At 38.1% G+C, this 22,826-nt stretch overlaps 1 protein-coding gene across 1 annotated transcript; it reads right to left on the reverse strand.

The window, feature by feature from the left end:
• Window positions 1-298: 298 nt before the first annotated feature.
• Window positions 299-22,683, reverse strand: LOC134670817 (probable cytochrome P450 301a1, mitochondrial). The gene is made up of 8 exons (XM_063528640.1): window positions 22,136-22,683; window positions 8,006-8,199; window positions 6,835-7,036; window positions 6,383-6,545; window positions 4,534-4,703; window positions 3,551-3,629; window positions 1,862-2,059; window positions 299-1,365 (listed from the first exon to the last, which is right to left on the reverse strand). Exons 1-8 carry the CDS (start codon window positions 22,600-22,602, stop codon window positions 1,258-1,260), a joined length of 1,581 nt encoding a protein of 526 aa, XP_063384710.1. The 5' UTR covers window positions 22,603-22,683; the 3' UTR covers window positions 299-1,257.
• Window positions 22,684-22,826: the final 143 nt, after the last annotated feature.

Here is a 22,826-nt window from a genome sequence, read left to right on the forward strand (position 1 = left end):
CTGTCTCATAATAATTGGGTATAATTTGATTAGGTTCTTAGTTTATCGGGGTATACTCACATATTGTATATAATTTCAATTTCATTAAGTACTCATTAAAATACGAATTTGCTAATGAACCTTATTCGATATTAATTGCCGGAAAAAATCCCGGAACTGACAAATCAGAATATTCAGAATACCGATGGCGCCAGAATAAGGATGTAGACGTGCGCCGCGGGAATGGTGCGGCGGGGCGCGCGGGGCGCCCGCCTGCCTGTTCTACCACTCGTCTGCTTCACCCCCTCGGAAACGTAAAACTCAAGTATAAGAGCGCCTTAACTATTGTCACGTAAATAGAGGTAATATTAAAAGGTTTACTCGGTGGAACTATAAAGTAATTGTTTAGAACAAGCTACTGTTCGATTAAAAATATTTTACGGCGATTACGTATCTGAGGAAATATCCTATGCGATCTATTGCACTTATTTCTGTGTCTATAATTATTAAATTAATTATAATTATGTACTTAATTAGGTATCCTGTTCAAGAAAGTTTAAGACCAATAGAAAGAGAAGTGTATCACAACGCAAAAAGTGTGAGTATTACTTGCTCCGGTGCTTTTAACTATCGAGCAGGGATGTTGCGGATATTCGCATCTGCATCCGCATCCGCGGAACATCTGCATTATTTTCAACATCCGCATCCGCATAAAATCGATGCGGAGCATCCGCATGATGCGGATGTCGACCAAGTCGGTAACAGGAACGTATTAGCGCCGCCAGCGTAAGTGCTAGGTAATTTCGTCGTTATATAACCAAATCGTCTAGATCCCGAAAAGTCGGCTAAGTTACTGTTTATTAAATAAAACGCACCTATATTCTTGCTCAAATACTAAAAGTTTAGTTTTTTAAATAAAAAATCCTAAAAATGTAATATTTGACGTTTTTTAAGTACCAAATCTTGACATCCGCATCCGCATCCGCGAATGTCAAAAAATCTGCATCCGCAACATCCCTGCTATCGAGCACAAGAGGCTCATTCAAATTGCAATAGCAGTGTGTTTTCATTGTTAGGATTGGCGTTTTTTACCAACTGTTTGCTACTTCCGTCAAATCACGTGACCACGCATTGCATCGCTCAGCCAAGTCAATAGCTTAATCTTTCCTTTAATTCTAGGCATATTAAATTTTCTTATTTGTGTTATATGGGTAACTAACATACTTAACCATTCGTAATCCTTATTACAACTACATAAGGTGTACTAACAGTCAGTGTTTATCGTTCAATCATGCGCAGGCGCAGAGGGCCGTCCGGCGCATACATGAAGGTGACCGCGTAGTCGAGGGGCTCGTGGTGGTATTCTAGCCGGTATCGGCGGATCAACTGTGGATAGAAAAATATTTGTTAGTAAATCGGTACTTAAAAATAAAAGACAAAAAATAAGAGGTAAATTTGAGGGTTCTACAACTGTTTCCTACATAACTATTGCTTGCTTCGTTACGTTACTGCGCCAAATCTATAGGTTAGGGACGCGAAGGAATGTAGCCACCCGTCGCCCTCTGGCCAACGCTAGTTCTTGCACTCCAGCGGGTTGGACACGAACTGCTCGATTTTGCCTCTCACTAGAATGCTGGCCTGGTTGTTAATATATATCAAGATTAGTACCTTAGCCAGCAGAACTTGTATCTCCAAGTCAGCGAACCGCCGTCCCAAGCATATCCTGGCACCGAAGCCATAGGGCAGGGACGCGAAGGAATGTAGCCGCCCGTCGCCCTCTGGCCAACGCTAGTTCTTGAAGTCCAGCGGGTTGGACACGAACTGCTCGATTTTTCCTCACTAGAATGCTGGTCTGCTTGTTAATATGTATCAAGATTAGTACCTTAGCCAGCAGAACTTGTATCTCCAAGTCAGCGAACCGCCGCCCCAAGCAGATCCTGGCTCCAAATCCATAGGGCAGGGACGCGAAGGAATGTAGCCGCCCGTCGCCCTCCAGCCAACGCTCCGGCTTGAATTCCAGCGGGTTGGACACGAACTGCTCCATGTTGCCGGTCACTATGGTGGGGAATACCACTTGAACCTGGAATAAATAAATAAATATTATAGGACATTTTTACACAAATTGACTAAGCCCCACGGTAAGCTCAAGAAAGCTTCTTGTAGGTACTCAGACAACGATACATATAATATATAGTTACTTAAATACATAGAAAACAACCATGACAGGGACAAATATCTGTATCATCATACAAATTAATGCCCTTACCAGGATTCGAACCCGGGACCATCGGCTTCATAGGCAGGTTCACTATCCCCTAGGCCAGACCAGTCGTCAAAAGAATGGAAAGAATGTGATTTAGTGGCTAATCGTCAAAATTTTAATTATTTTGGCCAAAAAAGGCTATTTAAAAGTCATGCTCTACTGTAGTAGGAAGTTGACATACTTCCGTTGGCCGTAACAAAGGATCGTTAAGATTATTCCTAGTTAACCTCCTTTATTATAGCTTAAATATTGATTATATTATATGAAAGATATACATGGGATTTAATATGTAAATATTGTATTAGCTAAGGGTACCAATTCGAAGATGCTAAGAGTTTATAAACAACTAAAATAATGACTTATAATGTAGTAAACGAAGCAAGTTGTTGTATGGAGACCCATGCATTAATTCCTCAGTTGATGAAATTTTGCTTGGTTATTGTATCTTCTTCTTCCTCGGTCCCTATTGCTGAGGTTATTGTATAGTATGAGCCGAAACTAACATTATAAATATCCAAAAAAAAACCGGCCAAGTGCGAGTCTGACTCGCGTTTCTAGGGTTCCGTACATAATTCCGACTCACGCTTGACTGCACATTTCTAACAGGTTTTCCTGTCATCTATAGGTAAAGAACTATTTTGTGTATTTTTTTCAAAATTTTAGACCCAGTAGTTTCGGAGATACAGGGGGAATGGTCATTTTTTGGCTATTTGTATTTTCTTAAATAACTTCGAACCTATGTATTTTTAAATTATACAAAAAATATGTCCATCTTTGGGTTACTAATTTACATATGTGTACCAATTTTCAACTTAATTGGTCCAGTAGTTTCCGAGAAAATAGGCTGTGACAAACAGACAGACAGACGCACGAGTGATCCTATAAGGGTTCTTTTTTTCGTTTTGAGGTACGGAACCCTAAAAACACTCCTAAGTTAGGTATTTATACGTAAACATACAAATCTGTTTATTTATTTAACCGAGTAATTCCTCCGTCCGAAATTTTTTTTACCAAATAAATTATTGGTATTTCTGCTATGATTTTTTTTATTGTTATGTCATATATTGTTGCAATACGTTACATGAATATTTCCGGTGGAGACGAAAGTTTGAACGGAGCATTTTTCCGTAAAAAATTATTAACGATTTAAGACTTTAGGTATTTACTTAAATACTATTACTATTATTCTTTGGATATTTATACAATACTTTTTATTTATTGATACTTTATCATTCTGTAAAGTTTTTTCTGGCTGAGGAATTACTGCGGGGTCCACTACCTTTATTTACTACACTATTATTCTCTTACCCCCTTAGGAATATGGTATCCGCAAATGACATCGTCTTCTTGCAAAGTACGTCCATTGCCAATGACAGTTGAATACATCCTGCAAAAATAAAAATAATATATTGTTATTATTAGAAGTATTTGAACAAATTAAATTATTTTTCAGAATATATTTTAATTTGTTTTTTTTTATCAAGTAGAAACAGTACTATATAATTTATTTCAGTTTATATGTTATTATTTAAAATGTATGATTTCTGAAAGTACTAAGTATGCTGCCGGCATTTCCACGCTGTATCGAATATTTTAAAAATATATCAAAATGGAAGAGAATAGGAAGTATGGAAAGCTAATAGAGTCCATCTTATTAGCCATCCCTACACCGGCGACCAAATTATTTGACGTTTATTCGCTTTAACGCTTTCCAACTCAGTGCAGAGTTAGCGACTCTACTCTGGTTTGATTATTTTATAATTAAACTGCCTGAAAGCTTAAAAAAAAAATTTTTTTTTATTCTTTTTTGTGGTAAAAATATCTGACCCTGTTCAGAGGCATTTATTTCACTGGATAAAAACGCCTACATAAATATGTCAGCCATAACAACTGTGACATTACTGTAGTTGTTACATTGCTATTTAGGATACAGTTAAGTGTAAAACACATGGGTGCATTACTCAAAAATATGTCCCATAGCCAGTACCGTCTTTACCATAAGGGCCCGTTCCCAGGGCCCCCATCCTCAGGGGGCCCCGAAGGACAGACTGTAACAGTATATTTGATTACCCATAATAAATAGAAGATCATAGTAGAAAAATGTTAGTTTAATTACTATCCTTTACTTTCCAAAAGGGCCCCAAATTCTTATGTGCGCAAGGGTTCTGGCATAGTTTAAGATGGCCCTGCCCATAGCTCTCAATTCGCTTACATAAGAGCTTGTGGGACATATTTTTGAGTATGAGTGCACCCATATTTTTACTACTTGACTGTCCAATAATATCACTTACCTAAATACTTCTCTAACGAAGGCTTTAGTGTAATGCAGCTTATCCAGATCGGCATAATTTATGGGTTTACTAGGATCAGGGAACACTCGTGCGATCTCCTCCGCCATTTTTTCTTGTTGCGGCAGACGTGTGGCCGCTTGGTATAGAATTGAGCATACCGCCATTGATATCTGGAATTGAGCAAAACGTATTTATTTCAATCAATTAATCAATCAATCAATATTTAATTTATCGTAATACGGTTAAACGGGATCTAATCTAATTTTAATAGTAGTATATGCTTTAGCAAACATCCTACTGCTTATTTTCATGTTAACCTAAAGTGTAATTCTATGGAACTTGCTAACTATGTAAGCAAACAGCCATATTGAAATTGTCTCTGAATCTGAATGATGAATTTACTATATACTGACTTTAGTTTACATGGTTTACCTTTGAATTGCCGACAGACATTTCATCGAATGTTATTTCGAAGACAACGTTTCAAGTATTTTCATTTCATCAACAAGTCACTGCGTCGAAGAATTGATACTAGTAAATTTAAATCTAGGACTTTTAATTGGCACTCGAGTTATTTCGTATATAGTTTATATCGTGGTATTTCTTTACGGGTTTTCTTATTTCATTTTGGATTGCATTTCATAAAATTATTACAATATGTAATATTTGACTTTGATAGCCGTTCGTTTCTGTTTGGGGTCGCAGTTCTAACCTAACCTAAACCTACTTTGAAAGCCGTTAGTTTCTGTGTGGGGTCGCAGTTCTAACCTAACCTAAACCTACTTTGAAAGCCGTTATTTTCTGTGTGGGGTCGCAGTTCTAACCTAACCTAAACCTACTTTGAAAGCCGTTCGTTTCTGTGTGGGGTGGCAGTTCAAACCTAACCTAAACCCACTTTGAAAGCCGTTCGTTTCTGTGTGGGGTCGCAGTTCTAACCTAACCTAAACCTACTTTTAAAGCCGTTCGTTTCTGTGTGGGGTCGCAGTTCTAACCTAACCTAAAATGACTTTGATAGCCGTTCGTTTCTGTGTGGGGTCGCAGTTCTAACCTAACCGAAACCTAAAATTGTTACAACAGAAAAATGTATTAAAGTAATACCTTGAACAAATGAATTGCAATGTTTAGTAGTTGTGCCAATTAAAATAATTTGAAACGAATCAGCGATCAAGTAATATTCGATGAATAGTATTTCTACGCAGTAAGAAAAATTGAAATAAATAGTATAAGAAACAAAATAACGCCAAACAATATTACTAGTACTAACGTTTCGATGAATCGTTGTCGATGAAATAATATTCGATGAAAAGTTTGTCGGCAAAACAAGGGTACACCAGTTTACATAGTTAGCAAGTTCTATATGACAGTTTAGTTCTAATGAAATAAAACTAAAACAGTTAAAGTCGTTGGTACAATGCCTCAGGGGCCTATTTTAAATTTAAGCTAGATAAATTTCGTTTAGTAGTACATACTACTGTATATAATTCTATTGTATGTAAATAAATTATTAATTCCAAACAGTTAAAAATATAGTGTAGGAAGGACAAATTAGTATTTTTTTTTACTTACATGAAGTCTAAGGGCAACTTTTTTAACGAAACCTAAATAAAATGTTTGTCTCTTTGTTTCGTGTCGGCAATTTCAAAGTGCATTTTTTGAGTAAAGTTAGCTCTTGAAAGATGCAAAACGAATAATCTTACAAAACATTTTTGGTCGACACGGTGACCAGCGACTGCTTTTGGTGTGAAGAGATTGGTGTCGTGGCCGAGAGGGCCGCGGCACCATCAAGGATGAAAAGGAAAGGAAATTAACTAAAGTGACCGAAGGTAAATAATCAATTGGGAAAACTAACCGTGTCAATTCCAACAAGAATGAGGTCAAGCGCCATGATGGTGGCTATCTTGGGGTCGCCTTCACTGGCCAGGACTCGCTCTAATAGGGACAAATCGTTTTCGGAGGTCACTTTCTTGGTCTTTAGCCTTTCCAACGCTTCGTTTATGTATTTTGAGCACAATCTGAAATAAAAACCATAAAATCAATTAGTTTTAGTGCTTGGATATGTTTGTTACACAAATCATGACCGAACAAAGTTCCAACGCAAAAATCGAAATTAGAAGATGGTATATATCTATCCTTATCGTTTGGTAGTAATGGAGTGACAGAGAGTACACGAAATTCGACTTACAAAGGTCGCAGTAGGCCTTGGCTTTTAGGAGCAGCAACTATGCAACGCTTCTGTGGAGTACAGTTGCAGGCGTCACCACCAATGTGGTACTAAGGAAGACTAAATATTTTGCTACTTACTCGACAAAGAAGTTCATATTATTAACATATTTCGTCCACAGCGGCGTCGGTATATACCGCCAATACGGCGCCTTCAGTTCCAACACAGCGACGTTCCTCAGTGCGAATTTTGCCGCGTCTATAATGCGCTGCGGCTCAGATTCTTTGGTCAGCTCGGATGATAGGCAGCCAAGTCGCGTGTCGAGCGCTACTCGTCCGATGCCTGGAATATAGATGGCGCTGTTGTTAATTTATGAAAAAGGTAGCTAATGAAAGAATGTAATGTTACTCGTTTAAAATAAATTAAAGAGCAAGAGCTTCGTATAAATTAAAACGCCGAGTGTCTCATCATTGTTGTAGATTTTGGATAAATTGATTATATTATATTTTATCGTGTCTGTATTTTTAGCATTTCGGCTTCAGTCGTATGACTATCACCATCACTGTAATTTTAAGAGCCCATCAACGTGCACACTAACGCCACTGCTAAATAATCGCGATTATTATCTTTCGTTAAATTTAAATAATCACGATTATTTAGCAGCGGCGCTAGTGTGCACGTAGATGAGCTCTAAGCCTGTAAACGTGTGTATTAATATAATTGAATATTTCATTATCATGGGCAAAAAATTATGGTGATAACGAAATTAAGGCATTTTTGGCATGTTTATAAAAGTACAACGCCACCTAGGTACGCCACCTACATTTAACTTTAATATCTTGGGAAATACTTGTGGAGAATACGGTACGGTTTTTGCACATGGCCATTTTATTACAAGCTTTTTATTAACTTGCAATGTACCTATATGTATTTATGTTTGTAAGGGTCAAATCTTGCAAGTTAAATTTGAGACCCACTTCCCGGTTTCCTATGAAGATGAAAATTTGCATAGGTACCTACATCATAATTATAATATGTAAGTCGGGTGATAATGCAATATTATGGTACCATCGACCTGATCTGATGATGGTGACAGGAGGTGACCATAGGAACTCCTGTGATAAAACAACGCAACCCTGTGTTTGGGGTTTTTTGAATCGTCTCGATGAGTTTAGTTGCCTTTGGAAAGAAAATTAGGTGCCTACAGTCAGCGATACAACTCTCCCCCAAATTTATTATAGGCAGAACGTTTTTAAAGGAGACAAAGGGATATTTTGTGATTGGGACATTATAGAACCAGATAAAGCTTACACTCCAAAGACCACCGATGGATATCGTTGTCGAACTCGTGAGGCAGATCCCCTTGCTCGTCTCTCGCGGCCTCCATGTACCTGATGAAGTCCTCAGTAACGGTCTCGATGGGGGCCACGTATTTCTTCACGGTTTGGGGCTGGAGGATGGGGCGTTGGACCTTGGAGCGGAACTGGCGCCATTTCTCGCCATGTCTGGAATGAATGAGGGAGGTTGTTAGTCAAGATTACCAACGTCGCAAAGTTGTAACGTCGCGGAATGAATAATATAGCCTATTAGTTTAATTTTAAGTAGGTTTATTTTAATTTTTGTTTTGTTTTTAAATCTTCAATTCATAGTTAGTTTTAATGTTTTCTCATTACTACCAATTAGAAATAGCATTACCTCAAAAAAAAGAACTAAAAAATAGAATTCTTAGCCTTAAGAATAAATTTAGGTGCAGCCTAAAGGTATGTTTGTGCTAATACTAATATCTGGTATTTTTTTTACTCTCTTTTTAACTCACATCATTTAAATTCATCATGTTAGCATTTTTATTGCCTTAAGTTAATAATTGTTAATATCAATAAATTCTGACTTCTTTTTTGCATTGTGTCACGGAAAATCTCAACAATGCTATGATAAAATAACATGGGTACCTATTTCGATACTATACTTACTCAAATTTTTACACGACCGACATTTAATAGCTGTTAATTCAAAAGCTACTAACTTCAAAACGCTCAATACTCAATATTTTATTACAAATTCACAAAGTAGTTGTACAGGTGGTAAAAACTTATAAGCTAGGTCTTTGTGAACCCTGTTGGGCGCTGCAATATATTATTTACAATTTGAAAGAGAGGAGAAATTGTGATTAAGTAATTATCTTAATAAACAATATTATTGAATTATAAAGTCATTAAAAAATTCGCTTAGAGTATAATATGATTTATCTAATAACAACTGTTTAATTTTATTTATATTTAATTTTAGGCTTTATGACCAAAGAAGTCACGTACCCATCGATTTTTAACAAGACAAGACATTATACTCGTACGATCTAATTTCGTATTCCTCGTGCGATTTTTGCGTTCTCTCGGTGATGGTCATTTGTTTGATTTAACCATCTCGGAAATTCCATCTAGGTACGTTGAATGTACGTTGAAGTACATTTTGTTAACACGTTGAACATACTTAAGTACAACTTGTATGGAAGACGTGTTAATGGATTTACATTTTTGTAAACACAGACGCATCCTTATCCAGTTTAAACCTTATTGAGCCTTAATGTGGGACTGGGTCGGTTTGTGTATGATGGGACCATCAACACCATCATACACAAACCGGCGCCAAAATGCCACTCCCATACAATTGAAGTTACGCTCTAATTTAAGAACGACTTCATTAGGTTTTGCATGTAACTACTTAACGTAACATAAGTATATAATATATTACAAGCTTTTATTTACTTTCACCTGACCGTCGTCTGTCTGTCTGTCTGTAATCAAATCTTGCAAGTTAAATTTGATCCACTTCCCTGTTTCCGATTGAGCTGAAATTTTGCATACATACTTAAGTCGGGTGACAATGCAATATTATGGTGTCATCGAGCTGATCTGATGATGTTGGACCGGAGGTGGCCATAGGAACTCTGTGATAAAACAACGAAACCTAATTGTGTTTGGGGTTTTTAGAATTGTCTCGATGAGTATTAGTTGCCTGTGGAAATTGGTTTTGAATAAGTTGGCTACACCCATATTTTTACAGTTGACACATCGGTAGACCTTATGCCTTTTGTAATAAGGTCCACGGATGTACAGTTGGGAGTATTGCTGTTTGTACATGGAATACTCCACCAGCTGTAATAGTACATACATACCTCAGGAGGTTCCAGCGAACTCGATACCTACCCGCTTGCCCATTACGAGACAATATATACCTATTGATATTAGATATCGAAAATCAATATTCGTAATTGTTTTTTTTTATAAAGGGCTTTTTATATTATTATATTTTATTATTCGTAATTGTATCAGAAACTCAAGATTATTTTCTCGAACAAACGCTATATATAAGTGTCTCGAAAGCATAGTCAATAGTAATCATAAAGCCAACATTACTGTTGACCTGCGAAGTGTGTTCAGCAAACACTCAAACAAGTGTTACGTAGAATAAACACTATGCCTATACTAAAGCTAATAACTGTAGCCGGTCAAACAACTCTGTCAGTAGAAAAAGGCAAATTCAAGTTTTCTATGGGACGAGTACCCTTCGCGCCTGCATTTATTTAATTTTGCCGCTTTTTTCTTCTGACGGAAATGGATTGACATACTTTATATCCAACATTTTGAAAAGAAGTCCTTATTATTAGGTATTTTAAAGGTGTTTTCGTTATTGCAAACATAGGTATGTAAACTTTAAAATCAAAAATATCACCACTAAAGGATGACTCACGTTAGACCGGGCCGTGCCCGGGCCGAGGCGTCCGACATGTCATTTTCCATGACGGCTGACGGTGATCACGTGGTGCTTTCCATAGAAAACGAAGGTCCGGCCCGGCCACGGCCCTGTCTAACATTAGGAAGAAATTTGACATAGAGATAAATAGGTTCAGGCCCGGGGAAGGACATAGGATAATAATACCTACATATTTACCAGTTGTCTTTTTTTGTCTTGACTCTAGGTAATTGTAACTTCATACCTCTACACTATATTATTTGCGAAAGGCAATCTTCTTGCGGTTCAAATTTGCGGTTTATTTATTTTATTTATTTCACTCTAACAGGTAGCTGCATCCTGCTTTAACCTAACCACCTGTGAACCTAGATTTAACGAATTCGGATATACATTCAAGAAATCCCCATATTTTAGCTACAAAAGAATATTTATTAATCTAAACAGATATCTCGATCTAGATACATACAATATATGTAAAAGATCACATCATATCCGTTTAGAAGTCCAAGACGATGTACTTATGCAAACAATTAAGTATTTGCTCTTTTAACATATCAGTCACGTATAATTCCCTCATTCTTATGACTTGATACATCTCGACTCCAAGGGAATACTGAGTCATAGAGAAAAAAATACATAGAGTGCTCACTCCATACATCAGTTTTAGCACCAAAAGGACTATTTTATTTATTATTTTTATGTAAGGTGTTGCCAAGACGAAACTACAAGGCTCGCACTGTCAAAAAGTTATCAGATCTCTTGTAGGCTCTACATAACTCTACAACCCCTAACTTCACAAACTCTACACCTTAGTCAAAATGTGTGGCTTGGCCATTTCGCTACCGTCACATAGGCGAAAGGTGAAAAATGTAGTTATTAACTTTTCATTATTTTTTGTAGTACCGAAACAGCGCCGCCAAGCCACATATTTTGACTAAGGTTATGATAATACTATTACTTAATCTGTGCTAAAATGTAGAGCTTGTGAAGTTAGGGCTTGTAGAATTAGAAGCTTGGCTCTACAAGAGATCTGATAACTTTTTGACAGTGCGACCCTTATGGTTTCAAACAACAACATTAACATGAAATGTTTTGGTGGGATACCTAATTAACCACAATATAATTAATTAATTAATGTGGTTAATATTATAATAACCACATTAAGTTTCTCGCCCGTGCAGCATGTGCTAATGTCCCTACCATTTATGATGGCGCGTTACGAAATGTCGGGCCAACTAAGATTAACCTGCGGTTTTGCAACCGAGGCCCTGCTAGGCAGAGTTGTATTATATATGTAAATGAATGAATGATGCTTTTATTCGAAGCACACATACACAACAACATTAAAATAGGCTTAAATCTAGATAGATTATAAGTTAGGGGTTGTGCACAAATCACGCGAGGTGTTTTCGGCTACTTTTTGAGCAAGTGATATTGCTATCTCATTCTACCGCATGGCTGCGTCCCTTGGAGTGGCCGGCGCTGGCCCATCGTGTAGAGGAGCCATTACAGTGCTGCGAGTGGTTCCAGAAAAGGATAACACTCAGCATGTGTCGTAGCACATGAGTAGATTAGTGTTACGACTCTGATTTTGAGTGTCACATTGACACGATTTTCATGCGGTTTTCACCTATCAATAAAGTGATTCTTGAGGAAGGTTCAGGTGTATAATTTGTTAACCCGTGCGAAGCCGGGGCGGGTCACTAGTTAAGGATAAGGGCCCCCCCACATCTGGCGTCTTTCGAGCGTCGGCGTTTACAGGTCTATGGCCGACGTCGTCGCAACGTCGACGCAACTGTCATTTTCCATAGCGCTGGACCGACGCCGACGCTCGAATGACGCCAGATGTGGGGGGGGGGGGGCTAAGGGCGAGTGGCCTAACCTAGCAGAAGTAGGTGAGGTGACTAAAGTTATATTAGGTACCTACCTACTTTTAAATAATACTTAATATAATGTACTAATTTTGCCTCATGAGCTCATGACGTAAGAAAATACAAATCTTAATAATAGCATGAAGATAGCTACCTATACAATATTGCTCTATTTGTTTGTTAAGTTTTCTTTTGCCGTTTGTCTTCTTTCTTCACATAATGATGAAAAAACGTGATAAAACGACAAATCAGCGCTCGTATGTCGTGTTATTTAATATTCATAAGGTACTAATCTTATACAAACATTGTAGGTATACGAGACAAAGAAAATCTCTCTAAATAAAGAAGGGCAACCGGTCAAAAATCCGTTATAACATCCGTATGCAGGGTTACCACTAACCGAACATTATATTTTTGCGTAACATGTTATAATATAAATTCAGTAAATTTTAAGATATCAGAACTGAAAACGGAATAGGTACATAGGGTGAGATTAAACGTACCTAGAGTTAGACCAAGAAAAGACTGCAGCGATTTTATAGCCCACGCAGTGCAAGTGTTATTTTAAACATCAAACTTCTATGAAATTATGACGTAAGTATAATTAACACTTGCACGGCGTGGGCTATCTAAATTACTGCAGACTTTTCTTGGTCTAACCCTAACAAAAATGTCCGGATTCTTATATAAATGTCGAAGATTCCTCACATTTTCGTTCTGCTTAATGCAGAAGAGATCATCAAAGACTTCATTTTAACTATGCCAAGACGCATTAAAGAATAGTCTATAAAGGATGACTCACGCTAGACCGGGCCGGGCCTGGGCCGAAACGTCCGACATGTCATTTTCTATGAAAGAAGGCTGATCGGTGATCACGTGCAGGTGCTTTCCATAGAAAACGAAGCTCCGGCCCGGCTCCGGCCCGGTCTAGCGTGAGTCATCCTTAAATTACATCCACTCATTTGTTAAGTATTAGGTACCATTGCAATTAGTATCTACTGTAGCTGTGTGTGTATTCATTCACCTCAACTCTCCTGCCACCAAATAGGTACAGTCATAGACGTATATCTCAGGACTGGCCCTACGGGCAATACCAAACCCAGCACAGCGGGCCAGAGCGGCTACCGCGAAAACCGAAATTCGCAAATTGCGGGGATTTTTCTCTTTTACTCCAACGAAGGCGTAATTAGAGTGACAGAGAAAAATCCCCGCAATTTGCGAACTTCGATTTTCGCGGTTATAGCCCAGTACAGCGGTGTGACACCGCTACAACGCGATTGGTTGACGAGTTCGCATCACGCGCGCAATTGGTCGCAACTAGTTGCGTTAGACTGCACGATTCGTGAGTGACACCGCTGAACTAGTACCAGGGGTGCGAAACTCCTGACTTCGGCCAAACTCGGCTCCGCTCGGCTCAGCATTGCTCCAAGCAATTATTAGGGTTGGCACCACTTGACTTCCTTTTGCGTACACGACCACAGATAAGATAATCACATGAATTTTGATAACCCTAAGTAGCCGAAAGGGATAGTGCCATATATTAGAAAGGGACAGCATAATTCGACTTTGAACCGCTGTCAAACTACGGCAGTACTATTATTTATTCTGTGCTAGTACCATTTTTAGTGCCCGTAAGGCCCGTCCTGAGATATACGTCAATGTACACAGTTCTGCGTTCTTGTCACGACGCTGATAGGCACGCGAGATCGGTGACGCTTTCGCTACGCCCTGCTTCACATGTGGGTCACATATCACGCAGTTCTAACAACAGTGGAGCATTGGCCTTCTGTTTACGCATGCCTTATGTTAGAACAGTGGTTATTAACCGGTAGTGGGAGACCGGGAGATTAGCCCAGGTAGACTTGAAATGAACCATTATCAATGTAAAAAAAAGTGTCAAAATTAATTGTTTTGCATGCATGTGTCATGTGCAAAGAGAAGTCGTTAGGTAATATTGGAGTGCTGATGAAGTAAATAATTGTATTTTGGCACATTTTTTAATAAAATGGTCAAGTCTCCTAGACACCCCCTAGGGCATGAACCACTGCTGGGCCTTGCACACTTTGGCACGTTGGGCACCTGAAGCAGTGTTGCCAGATAGATATATACAGATAGATAATCTGTTTATTTGTTTGCCACAATACACACAGAATATTTAAATACAACAAAATTACAAGACCGAAGTGATTCCGTGAACAAAGTTTTGTACGGAACACTAAAAATGACATGAAAGAAAAAAACAATCAACAGAAAAAAAAAGTCACAGGTAATGTGAAAAGCAGTAGGTATGTAGTAGTAGTAGCAGTAAACACTTTATTGCACAAAACAAGTACATAACACAGAGAGAATACAGTAAATGTGTACAAAGGCGAACTTATCCCGTTAAGCGATCTCTTCCAGCTAACCCTTAAGTAACTGAGAGATACATATGAAATGGTAGTATGATCCATTCAGATTATTACAGCATTTTTGTTCAGTTTGTTTGGGGTCTGCGGACATTATATTCATTAGTTTCAAGTTCACAACTGTGTAACGTAAGAAACAATACTGTCATAGCGCAGAAGACACGCAAATTCTGCCCTCCTACGCTAAAGGACGTATTTTCAATGAAAATTTAATACCAAAACCGCTTTTTAGCTTAGGAGAGGGCAGAAATCAGAATTGTGAGAACTCGCTTTGAATGACTGGCGTTGACCTTGGGTTATGGTTGTGCAGTTAAATGTGAACTAACAGAACACACAAGTGACCATCGCCATTCAGTAGTGGAGTTTATCATTCATTGTTTGGGCGCGCTCAGCTCACCATTCCGCGCAGTCCTATCGGAGTTAAACATTAGTTTTTAGGGTTCCGTAGTTTCCGTACCCAAAGGGTAAAACGGGACTCTATTACTATTAAGACTCCGCTGTCCGTCCGTCCGTCTGTCACCAGGCTGTATTTCACGAACCGTGATAGCTAGACAGTTGAAATTTTCACAGATGATGTATTTCTGTTGCCGCTATAACAACAAACATTAAAAAGTAAGGAACCCTCGGTGGGCGAGTCCGACTCGCACTTGTCCGGTTTTTTTAGATTACCGTATTAAAAAGGTGTAAGGATGACTCACGTTAGACCAGGCCGGGCCCGGGCTGGAGCTTTCGCCGCATCGTTTTCTATGGAAAGCATCACGTGATCACCGATCAGCAGTCATAGAAAAAGACATATCGGACGCCTTGTCATTAAATCCATACTTAATATATATACATATTATAAATGCGAAAGTGTGTCTGTCTGTCTGTCTTGTTACCTCTTCTCGCTTAAACCGCTGAACCGATTTTGATGAAATTTGGTATAGAGATAGTTTGAGTCCCGGGAAAGGACATAGGGTAGTTTTTATCCTAGACTCTATAAGGGGGTGAAAAAGGGGGCGGAAGTTTGTATGGGGAAATTGGGGAATCAATAACCGCTGAACCGATTCGGTTGAAATTTGGTATACAGATAGTTTTGAGTCCCGGGGAAGGATATAGAATATTCTTAATAAGTACGGCCTTCAGACCCGTGACCAATGTTAACTCGAGCATCCTCTAAACCCAATATTTAAGGCGTGCTAATTCCAAAGACACTACGCGATAAATACAGAACTAACTCAATGAATTATGTATTCATCCATATGCATCTCACTGTCATCGAATTTAGCACATTTAGCATCTGCTAGCTAAGTGTTACAAGCGTTGTGTACAGTGATGCAGCATTTTTGCTACACCAAGGTTAAGAACACATAACACACATTTATAGACGATCGATTCGTCGGCAAATAAAGGTAGGTAATAAAATAAATTCGCGATAGACCCGTCTATAAATGTGAGTTATGGCACAGAATAAATAATAGTACTAAGTACAGAAGACTCACTCTCTAACAAAACGCGTCTGTTACGATCAGCACAGGTATGACCGCTAGGTGGCGACAGCGCCACGCGCGGCTTATGGCAAACCCCAAAATTGGGGCCGAACGGATGCACTTTTAGCTACCTACATAGCAAAGCGACGGAATCGCGGAGTGAACCACGCCTGCTACCGTACAGAAAGGACTCTTTCCTACTAACCCGAAGTTTGACAGCGGTTCAGGGTCGAATCATGCTATCCCTTTCTAATATATGGCACTATCCCTTTCGGCTATGTGATGATAACTCACATTTATAGACGATCGAAACGTCGGTAAATAAAGGTAATACTCGTATAATAAATTCGCGATAGACCCGTCTATAAGGGTCAAACAGATCACTGTGTTACGTCTTTCCTGTAGACATACACAAGAGTTAAGGGCTATAAAGCCTAATTTTCTTATTTAACCCTTATCCACGTGAAAAGGTCCTCCTTTTATTTAGAGAACTATGATAAAATCATTACTTACATGCCCACAAACTGTTAACTATTGCCCACAGGAGAGAAAAATGTACAGTTCGCGCGAACACACTAGTTTTCTCTAAAAAAGAAAGACCGTAACACAGTTTTGTGTTTGACCCAAACGGAATTTAAATTGAGGCAGGTCATTTTTAGGGTTCCGTAACCAAAGGGTAAAAACGGGACCCTATTAGTAATACTCCTGTGCGTCTGTCTGTCACCAGGATGTATCTCATGAACCGTGATAGCTAGACAGTTGAAATTTTCACAGATTATGTATTTCTGTTGCGGGTATAACAACAAATACTAAAATGTACGGAACCCTCGGTGGGCGAGTCCGACTACCGTCGCGTTGGGAGTAAGCACCGTTGCTTATGGACACCTGTAACACCGGAGGGGTTGCAATTGCGTGGACGGCCTTTATGTTGGACTCCCATTTTAAAGGCCGCTCTTTTCTTGATAGTCCTGATTTTCGTGTCGGTCCGGAAATACGACGGGCATACTAAGTCTCACTTACACCATCCCACTAACCCGGGGTTAAGCGGTTAAACCATTAACCCAGTGTAAAAATGTACTGGTAACCATGGTAACTCCAGGTTTAACCGATTAACCCCGGGTTAGTGAATGCTGCAAGTGGCCCTTACTATTTTAAAGGGTCATGTGAAATCTCCATTGATTTATTTATCTTAGTGTATGAGGGAAATAAATTTGTAGGTACAGTCAGCCAAGAAATAGGTTTACCACTTTTCGACTCTATCATCTGATTGATAGAGTCGAAAAGTGGTAGACCACTTTCTTGGCTGACCGTACATATTTAAGGACCTGTAATTAGTCAAAAGTTAATAGATTTCATTGTGTTACATTACGACAGTTAAGCCATTTTATTTAAATCATATACAGCATAAAAAACTTATATGTTTATGAATTAAATACAATAAATACATGGTTATTATTAATAGCATACCGTTATTAACTATAAGTTAATTGCACGGTTAATTTTCGTAACACAATTAAATCAATAAATATAAGACTATATAATCACTGCTTTTTAACTACGCTAATTATGAAAAAAATATTGCAAATAACTCTTATGACTCACTAATTTTGCCTCGTCTTAATGAAATATGTAGGTATGTATTTAGGTTACCAGCCGTATACAATAATTATACATAATCAATATCGTAATACAATAATTACTTGATCTGAATCGTAATTATTAAAATTACTACGAATGGCATTTTTGCTCTTCTACACCTACTATTTTTAGGGTTTCGTAGCCAAAGGGTAAAAACGGGACCCTATTACTAAGACTCCGCTGTCCGTCTGTCCGTCCGTCCGTCTGTCTGTCACCAGGCTGTATCTCAGGAACCGTGATAGCTAGGAAGTTATATTTTCACAGATGATGTATTTCTGTTGCCGCTATAACAACAAATACTGAAAACAGAATATAATAAATATTTAAGTGGGGCTCCCATACAACAAACGTGATTTATTTGCCGTTTTTTGCGTAATGGTACGGAACCCTTAGTGCGCGAGTCCAACTCGCACTTGGCCGATTTTTTAGTTTTTTCTTAGTCCCCATTAAAACTCCGTTAGTGAGATTCGTTACGAAGCTACAATTTCACCCGTCGGTCGGCTTTCTCATGCTATTATTACTTTCCCGACGATCAAGTGACTCTAGATGCTTAGTCGTTTGTTTACAACATTGTAACTATTGAGTACATTTTGTTTACGATATTATTAAACTTAAAAAAAGATTTCATACCTACCAAAAAACGCACCTATTTAAATGGGGTTGGCCGGTGGAAGTTTTTAGCAGATCCATCGCCATCATAGCTTGCCCTGTCAATCCCTAGAATTGTGGCAAATTTTTGTTTTTTTAATACCCTGGATGCCAGCCCTTTAAGATAAATCTCATAGAAAAAGGGGCAAGCTATGATGGCGCCATCTATGCAAACCTTTGACAGTTGCCAACCCCATTAAGTGAGTATATAGGCTTTCCATAAATGGATAAAACTAAAATATCTTTTTCACATTACCCATTCGAAAAAGGGCTTTTTCTTTCCCGCTAAGAGGAACCAAAGTGGCACTTGTTTTCCCTGCTATATAACTATAAAGTGATGATTTTCTGTTCTAAGAAACGATTTTTTTTGCATACTCTTTCCATTACGATTATTTTTCGAATTAAAACCAGTTGTTGGTATTTTAAGGTTTATTACTCAAGCTATTTAGTGTTTATACTTTATTTCCTTAAAAGGCCTTAAACTCTGTTTCCAAGGTCTCAAACTGTAAATGAGTAGTTAAGTAGTGTTCATTTAGAATGACTAGCGTCGGCTAACGTCGCAAACCGCGTATCTCCTCCAAAGAAGTTAAGAGGCTTGCAACTTTAAATATTGTTGGCTAAAGTTGCAAACATTTTAACTCCTTTGGAAGAGATAAGAGGTTTACGACTTTAGCCGGCCGTAGGTATACCCTACGTTGCGTGCTGAATGCAATCTTAGGTGTCAAGGGGAGGCATAATGGTTATATATGCACAAGATAAGCACTGAGGCCCTCTACCGCGAAAAACGAAAACAGAAACATTTACATGTTTTTTTCTGTTATGAAACTATAGGTCTATTCTTATTGTCTCTAAAATAATATGTTCAATCATAATCCATGTATGACTGTTTGTTTCTGAATAAATTAAAAAAAAAGAAACCTTATTTGTCTCTCTTCTCTACATATCGCTTAAATATATGCTAGAGCGATAGATAGGCGAATGACGAAATTTCGACTTTTGTTTTTCGCCGTAGGCGCTCTGGATACTTCGAAGGTGTGTAAGAGTTGGTGTCAGTCAAGCCAGAAAAAACCTAACTAGAAGGGAACAAAAGATATGTGTATGTGTGAATTGTGGTAAGTATATGTCGTAAAAATTGTCTGTCATCATTTTTCCCTAGATTCAGTCATTTATTGTTTCTTTTTAATAACATAGTAGCTCCGCAGTAAGGTCATCAAATTAAGTAATTACAGCTGGTGATCTTGATCTAGCTTCGAAAACGGATGTATGATTCATAACCTTCATAATACAATACGTCTAAATAAGTCTAACCTTTTTATTTTAAGACGCCCGAAGGCAGGAAATTAAAAGGTATAAAAGACATAGGTTATATTTCGCGAAATTTGAGCGGAAAAAAATGATTATCGCACCGATTTTTTTTTAACTTTTATTTTAAATTGCTCTGAAAATATACTTACTTCTGTTTAAAATTTGCTCGTTAGATCCCTTAGCAATTTATTATATTTTATATTAACACTATACTGCTTTCCTTTACAAAGCGGGAAAACGGTAGAATCGGCTACGCGTGTTGCGATACGAAAACCTGTGAATGCGTTAAAACGTCTAAAAACTCAAAATAAAAACAACAATTTTACGAAAGCTGATTAGTCTTTTTCAGTCTAGCTAGACGTACAAGAATGAGATATAATATTGCTTTTCCTCATTATACTTACTTACGTAAGTACATACTTAACTTTAACTTAGGTAGCTTAGCGCTAACTTAAGACAAGTAGGTGGGCGTTTTCACTTAACATAGAATTAACAGCCAGTTTATTTATTGCTAACTGGCTCAGAACTGGCGTGGCGGTCAATAACGGCTAGACGTAACTTAAATATAACTTAAGTCGTGCTTTAAAGAAGGTACCTACAAGTTAAAATGAAAATTCCTGGCTACCTGATCAATGTACTAAATCATGTCTTTGTCTTTATATCTACTAAATAAATAGCTGTATATCATTTATTGATAATCACATAGTCCAACATATTACAGCCACACAATAGTCATTACACTAGATTATATAAAACTAATACATAAATAGGTACATATATCTACAACTAGTCCAAAAAAATACAATAACTAAAACAATATTAGGTACTTAATCTAACCTCCATCACTTATCATAAAACTAATACACAACAAAACTATAAATACACATTCCATACAAATAGGCATAAAATACAAAAACACCAACAAACATTAAAAAAAACACACAAAAAACCAAACTAATCAAATAACCCACCCCGAGTCATTCCAGGCGCAAAAGTCCCCACCACGCTCGCTGCGTTTCCGCGTTGAATCGCAATAGATAACCTCTGGACCAGGAATGATCTAAATAAATTACCTAGGTAGGTACTAAGATATAGGTAAGTAGGCTGTATGTGTCGTTTCCAAACAAAAGTCCCTCTTGGTCGCTTGCCATAAGGACGCTTTAACAAGTTATTCGTACAAAGGTACAAGCAAATTTCGTCCTTATAGTAATCGTGAAGTAAATAAATAAATACAACCTGTGTCATCTTTATAAAATGTCTGGGCAGAAAGTGAAAGTGTCAAATTAAGAAGCAGAGAAACTTTTGAACCACATTAGTAACGGCATTTAATGTGATGACGTCACGGTACGCGAAAATACTGGTTATGTGCCTAATTTTTAAATACTTAATAGCAAATAATCGAAGAAAATTAGTGTAAGTAGGTACTTTTAGGGTTTTAGCTTTACCTAGGTTCGAATAAAGGTTTGGTGCCACCTGATCTTAAAATAATCTACAGTCGTAGGAATTACTTATTTTAGTTATTTTATTAGGTATTGTCTCAAGTAGGTATGCATTTATATGGAATTTATATGCACCTAGTTGTAATAATACAATATAGTTTATCAATTTAACTAGACTTCAGAATAAGGTTTACAGTCAATTCGTATTAGGAACCTTTATTAAGGGGCAGCCTTTTTTTGGTGATCCAAAATAAATGGATTTCGATTAAGTATTTAGTAGTGAATAATTATAGCCAATAGTTATTTGTACAACAAGAGATCAAAGTTTGATATTTCTTCGAGTGCTTATTTTGAGTCCCGTGCAAGCGAAAGATTCTATAATAGATTCACGAGCGTAGCGAGTGAATCTAATTTAGAATCTTGAGCGTAGTAAGGGATTCAAAAGCGCACGAGATGTAAATAACTTTGATCTCGTGTAGTACACAAAATTTTTCACCCTAAGCAGTGAGAACATACCTAGAGGGACAGAGATAATAGAACCCAAGTATATCGAACTTGTATTAGACCCCGCATGTTGAAATGACATTTGACTATAAAAGTCACTTGAATGACATTTTGTCTCACTCAGTGAGCAAAATGCGATTTTGCTCACTCATACTGTCTCACTAAGTGAGCAAAATGCGATTTTGCTCACTGAGTGAGACAAAATGACTCAGTGAGCAAAATCGCATTTTGCTCACTGTTTTTAAGAAGCAAAGTACCCTTGTTCGAGCTGCTGAGGTGAAAAATAATATGCTATCTATGCCCATTTTAAAATTAACGTGGGATGTGGATTAATTACTTTCCATTCTTTTATCGCTGACTGGCACAACTTTAATGAACATAGATGCAATAAAATTAAAAAATAAGTACTTACACCCCAACAACTCCCGGCAGCTTTCCAAAGAAGTCCTTCCTGACCTCAGACTTGTACTTCACCAGGCACGGCATAGCTGGTCTGAACGGCGTTGGACCCTCTCGCCTATACATCCTCTCAATCTCGTCAGCATCGTACACAAACAACAAATCCGGACGTCCGATCAAACCACCCAATCTGACAATCCGACCATATTTATCCAGGAATGTCTTCGTCACTTTCGCGAACTCGGATATATCGAACTGCCCGATCACGGGCACCATACGCCACGTATTCCCCAAAATCGGGATCGGTTTAGGCCCCGGGACCTCGGAGTAAGGTTTGGCGTTAGCGAAAATTTCTTCGCTGACCTCAGCGGTTGGGGCTATTTGGGAACGCTGCCGTTTCGAAAACGGGCAGCCTGTGGTCGCGTATCGAACATTTTTTGTAGCGAAAGTTTGGTACGTCTTGAGCAAGGAACGACCCATGGCGGTGAAGGCCGCGCTGTCGACTGAGCGCTACGCGGTCCACAGTACCGTTGTGCCGGTCATGGTCGGCTATCTCAAACTGGATAGCAGTGTACATTTTTTTGCCGTTCTCTTTTCGATGTGGGATTTTAAATAGCTGATTACCGAGATTCGGCCTTCAAAATGCAGGTGTTAATATTTTGTTTTTGCTGTTTTTTTAAGTAAAAGTTGTAGGTATCCTATAT

This window comes from Cydia fagiglandana, chromosome 14, assembly GCF_963556715.1.
Source record: "Cydia fagiglandana chromosome 14, ilCydFagi1.1, whole genome shotgun sequence".
NCBI classification, from domain to species: domain Eukaryota; kingdom Metazoa; phylum Arthropoda; class Insecta; order Lepidoptera; family Tortricidae; genus Cydia; species Cydia fagiglandana.